The sequence below is a fragment of the Capsicum annuum genome, chromosome 1 (assembly GCF_002878395.1).
Source record: "Capsicum annuum cultivar UCD-10X-F1 chromosome 1, UCD10Xv1.1, whole genome shotgun sequence".
In the NCBI taxonomy this organism is placed as follows: Eukaryota; Viridiplantae; Streptophyta; class Magnoliopsida; order Solanales; family Solanaceae; genus Capsicum; species Capsicum annuum.
Genome location: NC_061111.1, coordinates 235,594,735 through 235,616,228, shown reverse-complemented (window position 1 = coordinate 235,616,228; position 21,494 = coordinate 235,594,735). Strand labels below are relative to the sequence as shown.

Below are 21,494 nucleotides of genomic sequence, written 5' to 3'. Positions count from 1 at the left end.
ACCAGTTGGATCTACCTCTTTAGCCATTTGTAGTGCATCAGAATTAGCCAAATCTGCATTTGCAGGAGAAACAGCCAATATGATTGAAGTTTCTTGTTTTATATAGGACATTATCATATTTCTTATCCTTGCTTCAATATCACTAGGTTGGTCGCCCACAGGAACTTTAGTAATTCCAGGTAGATCAACAAGAGTTATATTGAGAACATTGGGAGAACAGATTTTTAACCGAATTTGTTTATCCGAAACACCCTTGTTAACTCCCACTTCTTTTTCTGTTTCAGCCTGCACAAACAAATCAGTTTATTCACATAAAAGGCATGAAAAGATGTAACACCAGTATATTGACAGGTTTAAATTTAAATTAAAGAAGATATCTTCAACCTAGTAGTCAGAACGAAAACAACAAGAAGTTGAAAAGCATCAGTAAATGAGATAAACATCCTGCTTCCAGGCATGAAGCTTCATCTCCATGAGGCATGCGGGAATTCTGAACATTTCTTGCATACAAAATCTCACATAAAGGAGTAACAAACAACTTCCATTTCATTAGTGCCCTCCCCAACAGGAAAGAAAACGACTTAAGTCGAAAGTTGGGTCGTTGGGTCGTGCCGCAACACTAAATCAGGCAGGAGGCAACCCAAGTTAAGGTAGGTTTTATTTTTAGTATTTTAGTTTTGATTCACTAGTTTTTGTTTTTGTTGAGTCACAGGTTGATGGAAAGTCTAAGTATCGAAAAATCTGAGCTAAGGAGGATGGCAAAAACTAAGTGTGGGGTCCCCGGACCTCCTTGATGCAAAAAGATGCTACTAGCTAGGCCTAGAGGCCTCAATGAGTATTTCTATCTCTAACTTTTAAAGTTCACTTTGAAGATAAAGTAGATTTTTAAGTGGGGGTGGGGAAATTCCCATTTTTAGGGTAAATTTAAATTTTTTTTTAGGAATAAATGAGATTCTTGTTGGTGTTATTTTTGACTGCATGGTGCAAGTGTTTTTGTTGGTAAAAGCATATTGAGTGTATGAATTACTGCTTCTTAGACTCCTAGGCTCATGTTGTGACTCTTGTACTTGTGGCTTAAAATTTGAATTCATGCTATTGTCGGTTGAGAGTCTATGATGATCCTATGTGAGTCGAGCATGTGTCGTGTGTGTAAGGTTTTTGTATATTCCTTGTTGCATTTGATGCTAGAACTTGCCCGATGTGAGTGCAAAAGGAATAAAGGATGTCAGTTTAGAAGATGATTTAGGCATTTCTTTGATAGCCATGTTTTATACCTTCTATTGACCTACCCTTGTGTTTAAATCTTAGTCAGCCTCATTGAGCCTTTAGCTTTTTCTTTGGTTCAGCCCCATTGAGCCTTTAGCTTTTTCTTTGGTAGCCTCATATGTAGCCTAATCCCTTCTTTAATAGACCTTAAATTGATCCAAAGGCTCCTAAGCGCTTTAGTGTAAAATAAATTGTGTAAGGAGTTGAAAAAATAAGAGGAGAAAAGGTGAAAGTGATGCCCCAAAGTAATAGTTATTGGTGTGTACAATTATTGTGGTTGGGAGTTAGCGAAATTGTTCGAAAAAGTTCACATTTTTTACCCAATTGTGTTACAATGAACCTGTTTTGGCCCTGGTCCTCTTTGGACATTGTGCACCTCAACTACGGGAAAATGCTTAAGTTGAGGGTGGCTATCATAGGGTGCGTAATGTAAAATGGGTGTGAGAAAGGGCAACATTGAATGATATGTACTTAGCATACTCCCACCACATTATATGTAAAGAGCTTAATGAGATAGGGTGAAAACAAACGAATGAGGTGGACGGAAGTGGTGTAATTTGGTTGTTAAAGATTGATCTTAATTGTATAATGTAGGTGCATTAAAGCACTTAGGGAAGATAGTCACTATTCAAAAATAGTTCCTACCCGTCCCTTAGCCTGCATTACAACCCGAAAAGACCTATTTGATCCTAAACTTAACATTCTGATATTAGTGGAGTATGACACTAAGGGCAAGCATATGGTCATCATTTGTAACTTGTGAATTCTTTGTGAGAGTGAGCGAAATTTGATTCTAGTACCCATTGTTCTAATTTCATTATTGTGAGTGATTAAGAGTAACTCTCATATTGTGAGGGCACATGCTTGATAAGTGTGGGTGGTTTATATGATGTCTTGTATTGAACAATATTGCAAGAGTTTGCCACGTGTCGAGTCAATTCTTGAGGCTAGGATGTTTGGGAGCAGTGTTGTAAAAGGCGAGCGCCTCGTCGCCAATGGCGAATGGCGAGGCGAGCCTATGTCGCCTCTTCAGTCCATGGCAAGGAGAAAATCAAAAGGCGACACCTTTGCGAGAAAGGTGACGTGGCGAGGCGAGGCGAGGCGGCGAGAAAGGCGACGCCTTTTAATTGTGTTTTAAAAAATTAGGGTTTTAGGTATATAAGCTAATTTTAGGGTTTATTTACACATTTTAACACTACCAACTTACAAATTGGTGACTGCGCCTGCTACCATTCACCTCAAAAGTTTGACTCTGGCGACGAACTCCGACGACTTTCGAAACTCCGGTGAGCAGTGATTTCTATTTTTTTTTTTTCTTTCTTCTTCTTCTTAATCCAGCGACTGAATATGTCTTTTGGTACTGTTATTTTTTTTTTCTTCCTCTTTTTATCTTGTTTTTCTTCTATTTTCCGGCGGCCGACAACTCTGTAACAGTGAACTGTTTCTTCTAATTTGGTATTGTTATTAATAGTTTTACTGTTATAACCAGTGCTACTATTAATATACTTATTATATAATTTTTTTTAATATACTTATTATATTAATATACTTAACCAGTGGTAATATTAATATACTTCTTCTTTTTCTTATAACATTATGTAATTTTTTTTAATAACTTATGTAGATTGTAGAATTAACATAGCATGATGGTAATATTAATATACTAATTAAATTATTTGATCATTAATAGCTTTCAATTTCAATTGTTGAATCATTTAAGTTCGACACTTTTAGTATCTATATACTATATATTTTAAATTCTTGACTTGAAATATTTCCTAATATATTAGTGTTATTGAAATTTTGATCATATATATGTTATTTTAGTTTTTTATATTAATTATCGCCACACATTCAAACGGCACTCGCCTCGCCACGGGCCTTGTCGCCTCTTGTCGTCTTTCGCCGTCCAAAACACTGTTTGGGAGTAGTATTCTTGAGCTTTCAATTGGATATAACATGCTTAGTGTAGAAACTTGCATTCTGTGTAGTCATTGTAGTACTAGCTTGAGTATCTTGTAGTAGTAGAAGTATTGAGCTTCCTCAGCTTATGATGCTTAGAGTTAAGAGTTGTTCGAGGACGAATAAGGCTTTAAGTGTGGGGTGGTGATGTTGGGTGTATTTATGCATTCTAGCGTTGTTATTCTAGCTTATTAAGCCTTGTTTTGAGGATAATTCGTGTGCTTTATGTGTGATGATGATATAAATAAGCATATAAGTGTTCAAGGATGTGATTACAATGTTTAAAAGTGTTTCCAAACAAGTTCGAGTTCAAATCGATCATTTAGAGTTCAACCGAGAAAACTAGTTTTACTAGCTTGAGCTAGGTGATATTTTAGTCTATCTCGTTGGATTCTAATGTGTTGAATGAGTTCCTATTGGTTTTATTGTGTGATTATGTAAAAACTTGCTTATAATGTTCAAAGTGTAATTGAGTCAAGTCAAGAGCCAATGCAAAATGTTAAAGGTTAAGCGAGCAAGCCTAGTCTAAGCTCATGTTTCTTGCTCGTCGTTGTGTTATGTTGAACTCTAATACTTGGGGTTTGATCATGTAGGATGCTTGAGGGATTAAAGTTGATGATAAATTGATGTGGAACAAGATGGAAGTTAAGGCAAAATAACTTCACAAGAGAAGAATGGACTATCAACACTTGGCTGAATTTTTGGAAGCAACTTTCAGTGGCATCACGCGGTATGCCCGCATCGCCTGCTTCATTCCAATGATAGGGAGCCCGCGTCGCCTGCTCCAAACCAAGGCTAGGGAACCCGCGTCACCCGCTCAAAAGCGGGGCTACAAAGCCTGCGTCGCCTGCTTCATTCCAGGGCTCTCATTCACACAACATTCTACTACTACACGACTTAGGATTAGTCTACTATAAATACATTACAACGTACACACATTAGGGGGGATCTTGGAAACATTGTTACGTCTTGGAGAATTTGTGGAGGCTGTTGCTACTACTTTGTAGGTTTTATAATTCTTGTTTTAGCTTTTTAATAACTCATAACATGAATTCAACCCTTTGGATTATGATTATGAGTATTAGTGGCTAAAAACTCTCTTTCCGGGGTTAAAGCCAAGAACATGAAGACTATCATTTTGAATTAATTTAGTAGGATTTTCTTATCATTATTGGTTGTTTGTTTATTCTTGTTTTAATTATTTTGAGGATTGATCACCCTTAGAATATATATATTGTCGATCTTGTGATCTCGGGAGAGGGAATAGGGAAACAAAGTATGGTTCTTGTTCTTTTATAAAATAAAGAATTCGAATTAGCATCTAGGACAGGGATATACCTACAAGCCTTACTTAATTCACATGTAGGATGATCGCTTTAAGCACTTAATTGGATTATTACATCCCCGCTCAACGATGTAGTTGTAATGTCCAAGTTAGGTAAGGCTACATCGTTTACTGGCCATGGAAGTTAATATGGACGACAAAGCTCCCAACAAAGATCATATGCTTCAGCTGGACAGCTCTTCATGAAGCTTGCCTCACTCAAGATAACCTTAAGAAAAAGAAATTTCAAATTGCCAACAGGTGTTAATGTGCCATCAGAACGTTGAGTCCAACAATCATCTATTTTTACATTGTACAGTTGCTGTTGGCTTATGGAGTATGTTTCTGTCTATATTTGATATTAATTGGGTAATGCCACATAGCACCAAAGAGGCCTTTTGAGTGTTGATGCAATTAGAGAGTTGGTAAGGCCATCAAGCCAATCTGGAAGATGATACCTGCTAGTATTTGTTGGTGCGTAAGGTCAGAAAGGAACAACAGATGTTTTGGCATAACCTTTCACCCATAGATTCCCCTGAGAGCTGTTTGAACTTTGTTAGCTCCCCGGTACTAGTGTAGCCTTTTCTGTTTTTGAGCTAATTCACTATTGTCATTCTCCTAACTTTTTGTACTATTCTGCATCTTCTTGATGCCAGCAACGAAATTTCTTTTTACTTAAATAAAATTTTAAAAAAAAAATCCAAACAAGCTGGAATTCATCGAACTAATACAATTAAATTTAAGTAACAACCAAAATAAACATTACATTTAAACTAACAACACGACAATACAACACAGAAACTCAATTGTTCCGCTAAAATCCGAGAAGAAACTAACCAGAATTTCGCGGCGAACAGCATCGAAATCGTAGAACCGTTTGTCCGGAAGGTGACCAAACTCGCCCCATTCAAAACTCTCATTACCAATCCCATCATCACAACACTTCTCAAGCTGAAGAACTAACGGTCTACGCGTACAAATATCACAACCACGTGGTAGAAAATCACGGCCAACTAACGCTTCAAGTACACTCGACTTACCGCTACTCTGACTACCAATCACCGCCACTTGCGGTAGTCGGAGACCGGTAAGACGATTATCGATGTCGCCGAGTGGTGAGAAGATGTCTTGAAGTTTATTGATTAAGGGAATTACTGATGAACCGATGAGCGGAACGTCGTCGTTCGGATTTGAGTTTGATTTCTTCCTCATTATATTTTTTTAATGGGTTTTTTGCTTTAACAAATGTGAGAGATGAAGAATGGAGTGTTTATATAGAGTGTCGAAGATTCTTGGAAAAGAATAAAAGCTTGGAATTTAAAAAGTTATTATAAAAACCTTTTGCATGCTTAACAAAGAAGATAAGGGCCAAAACGGTCCTCTTAAGTTTGTACTTCCATTCACTGTAGTCCTAATCGATCAAAAAATTGTATAGCAAATAAGATATTAATATGCTAATGTTTACATTATTTTTTTTTATACATTCTGCAAAATAATTTCCTATTAAGGAAAAATTTAGGTTAATAGGTCTCTTCAAGTTTTTGAGTAGTAAAATATTTTAAAAAAATAAAATAAAAAGTAATTTTAACGAAAAATTTGACTATAATCTATTTATCTATAATTTATAATTTATATCAATAATAATCTACAATCTTGATAATAATCTATATATATAATTTATATCTCTAATCTCTATCTTTATATTTAATCTTTAATATATTAAAAGTGTGAAGAGCCTTGAAAATTCTATTTGAACTTTTTGCCCTTTAATTAAAGTCTTTGTTGTAAACAAAATATCTTTTTAATTTTTTTCTAATATTTAAGAGTTGAAAATTAATTAAATATATTTATAGTAAATCTTTCCTTATTAAAAGTTGTCAGAATTAATGACAACTAATATTTTTTTTATTAATTTAAAAAATTTAAATTAACTAAATTTAATTTTAAAAAGACTTACAGAAATCTATACATCTACATCTGCTAAATGTACTGTTATGTATGAAATGGAAATATTGATAAAAATCAGCCTTTTAACTAACTTCCTACAGGGAGAAATACACAGAGATTTATAAAATTAAGCAATATGTTACTTCCACTTTTTAACTTTTATGTCTTCTTTATTAAATTTTGAAGTCTTGATAAAATATTATTTTTTATACTGTTATTCTTTCATTCGCACTTTTTTAACCCCTCTCCATATTTTGTATTATTTTTGAATATCCTACATAATTTCAAGGTTTCAAGCTTCATACTATTTCAATTCCTAAATTATTTGTATTTTTTTTTACACTGCACTATTTTAAAATATTTTAATTTTGTATTAAAACATGTACGAGAGTTGATCATACAAAGATTCTTAAGAAGAGGAGGAACAATATTGCGTGTATTCAGGAGACAAAGTGGGTAGGGTCTAAGGTTAGGGATGTAGATGGGTACAAGTTGTGGTACTCAGGGAGTGAGAGGTATAGGAATGTAGTAGGCATCTTAGTAGATGAGGAGCTTAGAGGGCAGGTGGTTGAGGTTAAGAGGGTCGGTGATAGATTGATGACAATTAAGTTGATCATTGGGGGGTTTACTTTGAATGTGTGTAGTGTTTATGCACTACAGGTGGGCTTGGAAGAGGAGGTGAAAACGAGTTTTGGGGAGGCTTTGGATGAGGTGGTGAGAAGTGTGCCTAGCTCGAAGAAGATTGTCATAGCATGGGACTTCAATAGGCACATTGGGGTTTTATCGGAAGGCTATGACGATGTGCATGGAGGTTTTGATTTCAGAGATAGGAATGGAGAGGGAGCTTCTTTGTTAGATTTTGCGAGGGCCTTTGGGCTGGTGGTAGTGAATTCGAGTTTTTCGAAGAAAGAAAACCACCTGACGAAGTGCGATAGCCAAAACTCAGGTTGACTTTTTGCTGCTTAGGAATGGGGATCGGGCTTTATGTAAGGACTGTAAAGTCATCCAGAGTGAGCATTTTTCGACCCAGCATAGGCTTCTAGTGATGGGCTTGGTTATCAAGAAGAGCAAAAAGAGAAGGACCGGGGAGAGTCAACCCAGAATTAAGTCAGGTGACTTGACGCCAGTTAGTGTGCTAAAAATAGGGGAAAAGGTGGCGGGAATGGAGTGTGAGAGTGTAAGGGGGACGTGGATGATATGTGGGATAGGGCTGCAAGCTCCACCAAGAAGACTGCTAGAGAGGTGTTAAGTGTTTCGAGGGGCCGGTCAAGCTAGCATCATGGGGATTAGTAGTGGAATGAAGAAGTTAAAAAGAAAGTGGAGACTAAGAAGATGATGTATGTTAAGTTGATTGAGAGTAAAGATAAAGAGGAGAAGCGGGTGAATAGGAAGGATTATAAATTAGCTAGGGGAGAGCTAAGTTAGCGGTTACGGTTGCTAAGATGGCAGCGTTTGAGAGCTTGTATGCAGGGTTAGATGAGAGAGGCGAGAAAAAGAGGTTGTATAGGCTTGCTAAGGCTAGGGAACGAAAGGGTCGTGACCTCGATCAAGTGAAGTGAATTAAGGGGAAGGATAATAGAGTTCTGGTGAAGGGTGTTCACCTTAAGAAGAGGTAGCAGGAGTATTTTCATAGACTCTTGAATGATGAGGAGGACAGAGACATTAAGTTATGGGAGCTGGAGCACTCAGAGGAGTGTCGTGATTTCAGTTACTGTAGATATTTTAAGATTGAGGAGGTCAGAGAGGAGATTCGCAGTATGCGGAGGGGTAAGGCGAGGGGCCTGATAGGATTCTGGTGGATTTCTGGAAGTATGCTGGTGGGGCAGGTTTAAGGTGGTTGACTGATTTGTTTAACAACATTTTCAAAACTGTAAAAATGTCTGAGGCTTGGAGATGGAGTACGATGATTTCGTTATATTAAAACAAGAGTGACATTCAGAGTTGCAACAACTACAGGGGTATTAAGTTGTTGAGTCACACTATGAAGATTTAGGAGAGGGTGGTTGAGCGGAGGTTGAGGAGGATTGTATCTATTTTGGAGAAACAGTTTGGATTTATGCCCGGTCGCTCGACGATAGAGGCAAGTCACCTGGTGAAGATATTGATGGAGCGGTATAGGGAAAGGAAGAGGGACTTACACATGGTGTTCATCGACCTGGAGAAGACGTATGACAAAGTCCCTAGAAAGGTTCTTTGGAGATGCTTGGAAGTGAGAGAGGGCCTGGTAGCGTACATTAGGTTTATTAAGGACATGTATAATGGAGTGAAGACTCGGATGAGGACGGCGGGAGGAGACTCAGAGCATTTCCCTGTCGAGACAGGATTGCATCAGGGATCTACTCTTAGTCCGTTCTTATTTACGGTGGTGATGGATGTGTTGACGCAGAGTATTCAAGGTGAGGTACCTTGGTGCATGCTATTTGCAGATGATGTAGTGCTGATTGATGAGACACAGGGGGTGTGAATGATAAATTGGAAATTTGGAGGTAAACCCTTGAGTCTAAAGGGTTCAGGTTGAGTAGGTCCAAGATGGAGTATATGGATTACAAGTTTGAGGACCTGAGGCAGAAGGATGAGGGGGTAGTGAGGTTGGATTCTCAGGTTGTGTGTGAGAGAGATAGCTTTAAGTATCTTGGGTCTATGATTTAGAGGAATGAAAAAATTGACGAGGATATCTCTAAATGTATTGGGGCAGATTGGATGAATTGGAGGATCGCCTCGGGAGTGTTATGTGATAAGAAGGTGTCCCTTAAGCTTAAAGGCAAATTCTACAGAGTAGCAGTCCATCCGTCCATGCTGTATGGAGTGGAGTGTTGGCCGGTTAAGAACTCTCACATTCAAAAATTGAAGATAGCTAAAATGAGAATGTTGTGTTGGATGTGCGAACTTACTAGAGGGGATAGAGTTAGGAATGAGATTATCCGGGAGAAGGTGAGAGTGGCTTCGGTAGAGGACAAGATGTAGGAAGTGATGTTGGGATGGTTTGGGCATGTGATGAGGAGGGGCACGGATGCCCCATTTCGTAGGTGTGAGAAGCTAGCTTGGATGATTTCAGGAGGGGTAGAAGTAGGCCAAAGAAATACTAGAGGAAGGTGATTAGATATGACATGAAGCTGTTACATCTTACTGGGGACATGACCCTAAATAGGAAGGTGTGGAGATCGCAGATAAGGGTAGAAGGTTAGTGTGTGTGGGTGAGTTGTATCAAGTAATTATGAGAGCTTTGGTGTATCCGGGTTAGTAATCCTAGGACTGTGTCCATAGGTAAGAGCAGCTAGTTATGAGAGTTTGGTTGTGGAGGGTGTTTTTGTTTGTGAGTGTATGGTATTACTATGTGGGTGCCTTATTTCTTATTTTTGTTATGCCATCCATTCTGTTTCATGTTTCATTAGGAACGTGTCTGCTATTTTTTATGTTGAACCGGGGTTTATTGGAAACAACCTCTCTACTTCTTCGAAGGTAGCAGTATGAACTGCGTACATTTTTACCCTCCCCAGACCCCATTTGGGGGAATACACTAGGTTTTTTGTTGTTGTTGTTGTTGTTGTATATACATAGTTTATAATCTATCTATATCTATGATATATTAATAAATTAAAAGTGTGAAGGGCCGTAAAAATATTATTTGACTTTTTGTCCTTCATTAACAGTCTCTGCTTTAGACAAAATCTTATTTTCACTATTTTCAAATATTTAAGAGTTTGAAAAATAATTAAATAACTATAGTAAACATTTCTTTATTAGAAGTCATCAGAATTAGTGACAATTAATAAATCAATTAATAAAGTCGATTTAAAGAAGATTTGAAAATGAAAGGGAGCCTTGGAGAAACTGGTAAAGTTGTTGTCATGTGACCAGGAGGTCACGGGTTCAAGCCTTGGAAACAACCTCTAGCAGCAATGCAAGGTAAGACTGCGTACGATACACCCTTGTGCCTTTTCCCCGACACTGCGCATAGCGGTACCTTTAGTGCACCGGGCTGCCCTTTTTGTAAGAAGATTTAAAAAGTCAATATGAAAGTATTAGAATAAAAAAAATATAAGAAATATCAATTTTGTAAAAGTCTTAAGTAAGTAATCAAAGATTTAACTTTAAAAATAAAGAAAGATTTTAAATATAGAAAAAATAGTCATACTACAAATATAGTTTAAATCGATGCGTCTTTCTTAACCTCTAGCAACAAGGAAAAAAGGTATTGCATGACAAACGCAAAAGTGACAATCCATTAACCACTTCAAACTTTTGGTGGTAAAATATATATGTATTTACAGTAAAGTATATGTTTTAAACTTTTTGCACATCATTAAAAACCTTCGTAGTAAACAAAATTATTTAATTTTAAATAATCAAAAGTTACACGTGCGAGACACGTGCGGCTAAACTAGTAATATATTAAAAATATGAAAGACCTGAAAAATATTGTTTGAACTTTTTGCACTTCATTAAAAACCTTTACTTTAGATAAATCATTTTTTCACTATTTTTTCTAATATTTAAGACTTGAAAATTATTAAATATATTTATGATAAAACCTTTCCTTATTAGAATTCATAAGAATTAACGACAACTAATATTTTTTTCATTAGTTTAAGAATTCTAAATCAACTAAATTTGATTTTAATAAAGTTTGAAAAATCTAGAAATAAATATAAAAACTTTAGAATAAGAAAAATTAAAGAAGTATCAAATTTTTTAAAATTTAAGTACGTAATAAGAATGTAATAAATGATTTTGTAAAAAATTGACTTTTAAAATAAAGAAAAACTTTAAATACAGAAAAAAAAAAATATCATATCACACATATGGTTCAAATTAATGTGTCTCTCTTAGCCTTTAACAGCAAGGGAAAGAGGTACTGCATGACAAATACAAAAGTGATAATTCATTAACTACTTGAAACTTCTAATGCTAATATATGTTTTTGTGTGTGTATGCGCGCGTGCGCTTTTTTATACTAAAATATTTATTTATGTTTACATTATTATATTAAAGTGTAAGTGATCTTTGAAAAGTAACTTGAAATTTTCACACTTCATTAAAATCTCTGCAATAAATAAAATTATTTATTTTTTAAGCAATCAAATGTTATACGTTTCAGACACGTGCGGTTAAACTAGTAATATATTAAAACTATGAAAGTTATATACAAATATACTTAAAACATAAAAACCTCAACTTATTCTTTCAATTTCAATTTCAAATTACTTCTTTTCCCCTCTCTCTAACTTTTATCTCCTCCATTCTTATTAAAAACTCATTATTTCTTCAATTTTCTCCTTTTTAAAGCTCATATTTTATTTCAAAATGTTCTTTGTCCTCCCCAATTGTAAGTTTTCTACTTTCCTTCTCTGGTATTAATAAATCTTTCATCTGAAAGGTTAATTACTATGGGACAGTCTATTCCCTCTTTAAAGCTGGATTTAACCGTTATTTAGATTCCTTCCAGATGAACATAATTTATTTTTTTCCTATTCCTTTCTGAAATTTTTCTTAAAATTTGATCGATCATAGATTTTGTTAGTAAGTTAAGCTTATGTCTTCCAGTAGTTTGCGTGACTTCAATTACTTTTTCAATCTCCTGATATTCATGATAAGAGATTTTATTTCTTAAAAAAGTTCTTTGTAGTCTATTGAATATACTATCTTCTGCTCTTAGGTTGAATTTTAATCTTTGAATTTTTCTTACTAATTCTCCATCGAATGTTGCTTTTAATGCATATCCCGGCCGATCTTCTTCAGCCTCTATAACCTGAGTGGTTTCTTCTATGTTTTCAATTTCTTGATTCATTCTTCTGAATCAGTACTGATTCTGAAAATTTTTCATAGAGTTCTATATAAAAGTCTTCACTTTTAATAGACGAGATTGACTCTAGGTCTGACAATTTCTTCTCTATCTATTTTAGATACTTTTACTCTTTTCTTGTTGCATTCATAACTTTTGTGGCCTTCTTCTCCACAATTATAGCATTTGCATTTATCCGTAGATTTCTTTTTGAAATTTCTTCATTTTTTAAAGTACTTTTTTCTTGATACATAATTTTTCTTGGAAATGTTTTCCTTTTAATTAATCCTTTGATTTTTCTTTTTCTTTTTAAAGGATTTCTTTCATCACATTCCCATTGAGATGTTGCTTATGTGTCTTCACAATAAATGTGAGTACCAATTCTATTAGCTTTTCTTTGCATATTATGTAACATACAAAATTGGCTAAGTCTTTGGTTAAGAAAAGTAATCCTTCTTCCTAGGGAGTCATGCGTTTGATCTTCTTTAGCATATTCTTCTAAACCAATTGTCTACCTTTCCAGTAAAGGTATTTGTGGCTATTAAATAACTTTAATCACTAGTATCATTGCTTCCTTTTCCTAGGATAAAAATTTATTCTGGGTTTTTAGCCCATAAATCTAGGCATTCTCCAGGTTCTCTCTTACAATCTAAATTTAGAAACTGGGTAGATCCAGCGTCTCATACTGGGAGCCTATCTAGTATAAATTTAGCTTTAGAATTTATATGGTATTGACTATTATAATCTTTTCATTTCTTCGATTTAGGTAGGAAGTTACTCCTTGGTACTAGCTCGTTGAGCGAGCTTCCTTCTTATTTAGTGTCTTTAAAGTTTTCTTGGGGTCCTCCTGTATCTCCATGGTTGGCATGGGTCAGTATTTTATTTAGCACCAGGGCTCTGATATCAATAAAATGGGTTGTTCACAAACAGGGTATGCATGCAAAATTTTTATTCACTTAATCAGTGAAATAACCATCATCATACCAATAGTATGGATCATCATCACTATCCACATATGAATAGTCATGAATAGACCATTGTTCTTGAACAAGATAATCTATATTTTTTTCAAGAATTTTTTCTTGTAAATTTTTATATAACTTTATCACCTTTAAGATAGTGATTAATAACTTTTCATCCAAGAAAATAGTATAATAGCTCATTATGCAATATAAAGAGTGAATTTCTTTATTAAAAGTTTGATGCTATTATGTTGAAATTCTCATATTTCTTTTTGCATACGAGTCCTGTCTAGAGACCTGGATAATAGTATTTTTAATCTGTTAAGTACATAATTATTTGAAGTACTTTTTAATCGATAGATTTTTTTATAATAGTATCTTAATCGTGTTATATCTTTGTTAAGAGTTTCTATGCTTGTTTTGGTTTCCCAAAATCTTCTTCTAAGATTCTTTAATGGTGATTGTACCACTCTCATGATGATAAAGATAGATAATCCATGATTTTAATATTCCCTATAGGTACTTAGTAACGCTTAATATGTATGAGTGTACAAGGTAGATATGAAGATAAATTTATATGTTCATGAAATGATAGAGTTTATATGTATACCTTTTGACTTTCTTTTATATTGGTTGTATCAACACCGCAGTGTTTCTCATTCGGACTATGAAGAACTATTTAGCCTATTGTGACTCACTGTCTCAAACTATTGTGTCGTTCTTCTTCCGTCGAGGCTGAAGATCGCAACCTTCATTTATCACCAACATATAAAAATGACAAAAGATATGTAAAACAAACTTTTACTTCATGAATATATTACAACATAGGAAAAATCTTTAATCAGATCTTCCTTATACTCACACACAAACTATTTGTTACTTTTCCCTGTCGGGAGAAGTGTTTCTTACTCACTCATTTAGAAGATACCTAGCATTTTCTAAGAAAGAAATATTCAGAGAAATGTAGTCTACCTTCTATGAATTTCTATCTCTGCTTTTATAGACATAAGGAGGGGTAGAATTATAATATTTATTTTTTCTCAAGTTCATCCCTTTAAAAGTCTTTATTTTTCATCTAGTCCCTTATCAGGATAAGAGATAAGATTCTTCTTCTTTCTGATTGGTTGCTTTTGGACCGTAGGGTCCAGTATTCTTTATCATTTTATCGTCTGGTGCCGACACTTATGTTGACGTAAGTGCGTACATCTTTTCTTCTATTTTTGGTTTTCCTTTACAGCTGTAAATTATATCAGACACTAATGAACTATCGCCATCATTTCTTTTAAGATGTCCATGTTCTAAGAATTTATATGTCATAGTCCAGTTTTTGGAGTAGCTGAAAATTGGTGTGTTTCGAACTCAGCAATTTTGTCCCTTAAGACTATCAATTTCGATTTTTCTTTGGTCGTTAGAATCCAGTGTGTATCTCTGTTTAAAACTTTGTAATTTTCTTCGTATTTATTTTTAAGAATGTGATACACTGCCTTCATGCCTAAAGCTCGCCTAGTTTGGATCCATTTTTTATTAAAATAGGGGATCTTTTTATCAATTCTTGTTGCGTTGAATTAAAGTCTCTTAAATTTTCCACCATTATATAGTTAAATGTGGGAAAATATAATTTATCATTTTGAGATTCCACTGCTATGCCGTAGAATCTATAATAGATTGTTTCCTATTCGGCGTAATTTCTGATTGAACTAGATAAATGTATTGGTAGTCCTTCTAATTCAGATAGATCTGGCTTGGAATAAAAACGGTCTAAATAACCGAATTCAAATAATTTTGTTGTGAAACTAGCTGATCTTCCCGAGAAGATAGAAATCCTTGGATATAAACTTTTTATTTCGATAACTCCAAAAGTTTCTCCACATGTTTCTGGTAGATTGTAAATCTATTTTGTAAATGTCAGATACTTTTCCTCTTTCGGATGGACTTTTCCTACCTGAAAAGAAGGAAACTTATTTCCCGACGAGAAGTTAGTTTTTTTTCTAAATTCTCAAAGGTTATTTCATTTTTTACTGAGTTTATTACTTCAAAGAATTTTCTCTGTGTTTGTGCTCGGCTTTTAGCTTTGTCTGAAGACTCGGCCATCGGTATATCTGTGCTTACCGTCGAGATATTTTTGGCACTAGGTGCTAGTGAGACATGTCCTGCCACTTTGTTAGCTCGGCTTTTAGATTTGTCTAAAGACTCAGCCATCGGCATATCCAGATTGCTTACTGTCGAGATAATTTTGGCACTAGGTGCTAGTGGTATATCTCCTGCCACTTTGTTAGGGATGACATGTGGTTCCCTTGGTCTGGTTTCCAGATGTTTGCATAGAAACTGAAATTCTGTCATGTTTTTAGCTTGGTCAGTGTTAAACCGACTTAATTCGAATTATAATTTCTTTGCCTTTTCAGACAAGGTTACAAGTTCATCTAGGATTCCGAACATGTTGCTTTTTTCATTTATAGCATCGTCAATGTTGTTCATTTTCTGCCATATTATATTGATCAACACTTGAGTTCTATTGTCCATATTGGACGTTTCTTGAAAGAAAATCTGCAAAAACATTGTCAGGTCCTTTAATATTTTTAATTTTAAAAGTATAAAATGACAATAATACCTGTCATCTGTGTAACCTTCTGTATTGTGGTTCTGAAGGTAGTTTGTTAAATATCAATTCTGATATTTGTGTATTATCTGTTTTAACAATAAATGATTTTGGTAATAAAAATGTAGAAAACTTTCGTATTCCTTTTATTACTGCTATAATTCTTTTTCATTTGTGAAATAGTTAACTTCAACTTCGTTAATTGTTCCATTGGTATATCTACTGGTTTTATTTAAATCTGTTTGTAATAATGCTCACCAATGATAGTCGGAAGCATCAGTTTGTAAAATCAAATTATCTTTTGATTTTGGTAATATAAGCTTTGGTAGCCTGGCACATTCTTCTTTTTATTTTTGAACACAAAGAGTATGTTCATTAGTCCATCCAAGTCGATTTGACTTTCGAATGAATTTTTGTAAAGGATTTCTTTTTTTTGCAAGATCTGGAATAAATTCTCCTGCATAATTCAAACATCCAAGAAAATTTTGTATTACTTGTTTTGTTATTAGTTTATCAGGAAATTCTGTTATTTTCTTTAAAATATGAGACTGTAATTCTATTCTATTCTTTGAGATTATCATTCTTAAGAATTTTATTTCATTTTTGCTTAGTTCTGCTTTCTTTTGGCTTAAAACAATTTCATTTTTAACACAAATATTTGAAAATTATTTTAAATGTGTTAAGCGTTCTTGGTAGTTTTTTGAACAGACTAAAATATCATTGCGTAGAAGATTAGGAAATTCTTTTAAGAAAATATTCTATCCATCTTTCTTTGAAAATTTTGTGGTGCATTCTTTAGTCCAAACGACATTACTAACCATTCACAATGCCCATTAGAAGTACTAAATGTTGTTAGAGGGACTGATTCCTTTGAAAGTTTAATTTGCCAAAATCTACTTTTGCAATCAAACTTTGAAAAGTAGTTTTTTCCTTTAGCAATGTTAATTAAATTATTTTTATTTAGGATAAAATATCCATCAAAAACACAATTTTTATTTAACTCTTTATAGTTTATGACCATTCGAGCTTTTTCGTTCTGCGTGGTTTCTTATCATAAATGCAGGACTACTGTGTGGACTCCTACTTCCTCTTATTAATTTAAGATTAAGAAATTCTTGTATTTGAATTTCAAATTCAGTATTATCTTTTTCATTATAGAGCATGGGTTTAACTCTTATGGTGATACTAGGATCTTTAAGAGTTAAGACTGTCTTTTCATGGTTATTATTCCATTTTCTAATGAATTTTCTCCGTAAGAAACTATTAAGTCTTGTTTTATTTTCTCTAGATTAAGACATTTACAAGAATAGTTTTTAGGGGTATCTAAAAATTTCTTTTTAAAGATTTCCTTTTCTTTTATCTAAATATAAAGGTTGTGTTTCCTTGAAATTTTTATAAATTGACTACATGGGGTTTAAAACTGACCATGTATATTGTTTGATGATGATGATTTTAAAACTATTGTATAAAAGCATTTCCTAATAATAAATCAGTTTCAAGTTTATCATATGCAAAAACATGTTTTATAGAAACAATTTTAGATCCCAAAATTATCTCTACATTTTCTTTTTTATGTGTTAATTTTTCTTTATCACCTGTAATACCAATAACATAGGTATTAGCATTATTAATATCTCAATTTTTTATTAAAAAGGACTTTGCTAAACTGGCTTCGGAGTCGTTTTCTATTTGACAACATAAAGTCAGTTTTATTACGTAAGTTGTAAATTCTACGAATATTGATACTCTAAAGGAGGTTTGTTTAGGCATTAGATTTTAGGAATAAAACAAGTTCCATTTCCTAAGGTTATTTGGATTCCTTCTTTTTGGATATTGTATTGATCCAAGCTATTAAGAAATGTTTCTCCTAAAATTATGTTGTAATCGTTTTCATGACTACTAATATAGCAAGAAACTCTTATTATAATTATTCCAAGTTGTATTGGTAACTCTACCATTTTCGAACATTTGTAACTATTTTCTTCAAATGTTTTGTAAATATAAGATTTACCTTTAAAGCTAACTAATCCGTCTAGGATACTTTCCTTGACATGATTTGCTGATGATCCTGATTGTATTAGGATTGTTTGCTTGTTTCAGTCTCTTTCGTTAAAGAATCTTCCTGAAACTTCTGTAACATTGTTAGAGCTTTCATTGTTAAATCTCATAGAATTATCTTTTCGTATGGAGTTTCTCCCGTATTCTATTGAGAGTCTTGTATTTGAAGCTGTGGAGCTTCCTATTTCTATAGCTTTTTCCACATGAATTTCATATTCAATAGGAATATTTGGTTGTTGAATTTCTGCTTCAACTATTCTGGCTATTCCTATGCATTCTTGGTCAATTTCGACCAAGCTTTTATTTTATAGACATTTTCATAATTTGAATTGGTAACCGTATACAGAGCTTGATAATATATGTTCATAATATGATTACCTGGTTTAAATAAATCTTCTCTTTTTACTTGAAAGTGCAAACTTAAAGCTTCGTTAAAATTTGCATCTTTTAGTAAAATACAATACTTGGAATAATAGGCGAATAGTAATTTGGTGTAAGCCAAATTTCCTTCAACAATACCTAAGTTTCCTTCTCTGGTATTAATAAATCTTTCATCTGAAAGGTTAATTACTATGGGACAGTCTATTCCCTCTTTAAAGCTGGATTTAACCATTATTTGGATTCCTTCCAGATGAACATAATTCATCTTTTTTCTATTCCTTTCTGAAATTTTTCTTAAAATTTGATCAATCATAGACTTTGTTAGTAAGTTAATCTTATGTCTTCTAGTAGTTTGCATGACTTTAATTACTTTTTCAATCTCCTGATATTCATGATAAGAGATTTTATTTCTTGAAAAAGTTCTTTATAATCTATTGAATATACTATCTTCTGCTTTTAGGTTGAATTTTAATCCTTGAATTTTTCTTACTAATTCTCCATCGAATGTTGCTTTTAATGCATATCCTCGCCGATCTTCTTCAGCCTCTATAACCTGAGTGGCTTCTTCTATGTTTTTAATTTTTTGATTTATTCTTCTGAAACAGTACTTGATTCTGAAAATTTTTCATAGAGTTCTATATAAAAGTCTTCACTTTTAATAGATGAGATTGACTCTAGGTCTGATTCAATTTATTCTCTATCTATTTTAGATATTTTTACATTTTTCTTGTTGCATTCATAACTTTTGTGGCCTACTTCTCTACAATTATAGCATTTGCATTTATCCGTAGATTTCTTTTTGAAATTTCTTCGTTTTTTAAAGTACCTTTCTCTTGGTACATAATTTTTCTTGAAAATGTTTTTCCTTTTAATTAATCCTTTGGTTTTCCTTTTTCTTTTTAAAGGATTTCTTTCATGACATCCCCATTGAGATGTTGCTTCTGTGTCTTCACAATAAATCTGATTATCAATTCTATTAGCTTTTCTTTGCATATTATGTAACATACAAAGTTGGCTAAGTCTTTGGTTAAGGAAGGTAATCCTTCTTCTTAGGGAGTCATGCGTTTGATCTTCTTTATCATATTCTTCTCTAAAATAGCTAGCCCAATATCCTGGTAGATTTTAAAAGTATTTATCTACGTATGGAGTCATGTTTTTACTACTATCAAATAACTGGTAGTAGTATGTTTCAAATTTGCAAGTATATTCATGAATATATTTTATTTTACAAATTTAAAATTTTTTTAGCGATTCTGCAGCTAGTAATCTTTGTTTTTCTTTTACTTTAGAAATATCTGCTTGGCTTCCTAAGAATTCAACTCCTACATATTTTACTATGTGATCTATTCCTGCTCGAGTTGATTTGTTAAAAGCTTCTCAGGTTTCTATTTTGAATACCTTTTCAGATTCTTCTGATATTCTTCTAAACCAATTGTCTACCTTTCTAGTAAAGGTGCTTATGGCTATTAAATATTTTTCATCACTAGTATAATTGCTTTCTTTTCCTAGGATAAAAAATAATTCTAGGTTTTTAGCCCATAAATCTAGGAATTCTCAAGGTTCTCTTTTACAATCTAAATCTAAAAACTGGGTAGATCCAACGTATCCTACTGGAAGCCTATTTGGCATAAATTTATCTTTAGAATTTATATGGTATTGACTATTATAATCTTTTCATTTCTTAGATTTGGGTAGGAAGTTACTCCTTGGTACTGACTCGTTGAACGAGCTTCCTTCTTTTTTAGGGTTTATAAAATTTCCTTGGGGTCCTCCTGTATTCCCATGGTTGGTATGAACACAGTAGTTTTGATTATTAAGATCAAGCTCTTCTAGAGCATAGACTATTCATCTAGTTCATTCATTTTCTTTTATTTCTATAAGATCTTCTACTTTGGTTTTAGAGGTAGTGGCTTCTACTATATTTTTATTTTTAGAAATTTTTGAGATTTCTTCTAATTTTTCTAGTTCTTCTCTTTCTCTTTTTTGGAGAAAACTAGATATAATTTTTTCATCAAAACTTCCTTTCTGATAGATCTCTTTGTTGGAGGTTCTAGGAATAAAGATCTCATCCCTAATTTTTTTTCTTAATTCTTTATTAAAAGTATCAGCCTTTTCAATAAAATTATTTATTTTAATCGGTGAGCTTTCTTTAAAGATTTTAATTTCTTCTTCTATTAGATTTATTTTAAGGACTATATGCCTTTGCATATCTAGAAGATCATCTAGTTTTTCTAAGATTTCTTTATTACTCATTAAACAAATTGTATTCCAGTTTATACTCTAGATGCCAGGTTTCTTGTTTTAGCTCAAAAATAATCTTTTTTTGATAAAACAAAGATTTTTTGCAAACTCCTACGAATGAGTTGTAAGCATAACGTTCTCGTCGGATATTAAGCTCTTGCTTTAATTCCGATAATCATTTTAAAGCTTTTTCTTTATTCATTATAACTAGGTGGTTTAAATCTAATTCTTCCAGACTTTAAATGTCCTATTAACTTTGCTTCTAAGTTAGATATCATAATAATTAGATGATTTAGCTTATGAGGATCTTCCTGTGTTTCACTTAATCTTTTATATTCTAAATAGTTATATTCAGATTTTTTTTGACTTCCCTGAAAGTCTGTATATTTTTATACGGTCTTCTCATAATGGGTCAGTATTCTATTTAGCACCAGGACTCTGATACCAATAAAATGAGTTGTTTGCAAACAAGGCGTGCATGCAGAATTTTTATTCACTTAATCAGTGAAATAATCATCACCATACCAATAGTATGGTTCATCATCACTATCCACATATGAATAGACCATTGTTCTTGAACAAGATAATCTATAATTTTTTCAAGAATTTTTTCTTGTAAATCTTTATTCAACTTTATCACCTTTAAGATAGTGATTAATGTTTTTTCATCTAAGAAAATATTATAATAGCTCATTATGCAGTATAAAAAGTAAATTTCTTTATTAAAAGTTTGATGCTATTATGTTGAAATTCTCGTATTTCTTTTCGCATATGAGTCTAGAGACCTGGATAATAGTATTTTTAATCTGTTACATATATATATATATATATATATATATATATATATATATATATATCGGATAAAAAGAGTTCAATGATTAATCTGTTGGATGAAAAACATTGAATGATTAATCCGTCGGACTAATTATTATAATCGATCAGCTATTGAATAACATTAAACATCGATGTATAACA

At 33.1% G+C, this 21,494-nt stretch overlaps 1 protein-coding gene across 3 annotated transcripts in view; it reads right to left on the bottom strand.

Annotated features, from left to right (window-relative positions):
- LOC107848823 (dynamin-related protein 3A) overlaps positions 1-5,898 on the bottom strand; it is a 41,002-nt gene extending 35,104 nt beyond the window's left edge. For 2 of the 3 annotated variants that reach the window (XM_016693559.2, XM_016693564.2), the window contains exons 1-2: positions 5,390-5,880; positions 3-285 (exon numbers count right to left, since the gene is read on the bottom strand). In XM_016693559.2, coding sequence (XP_016549045.1) covers positions 3-285; positions 5,390-5,764 — 658 coding nt within the window. In that variant the 5' untranslated portion in view covers positions 5,765-5,880. Of the gene's footprint in view, positions 1-2; positions 286-5,389 lie in introns of all 3 variants that reach the window. The other variant, XM_016693567.2, reaches the window with a different exon arrangement.
- Between the last annotated feature and the right edge of the window lie 15,596 nt (positions 5,899-21,494).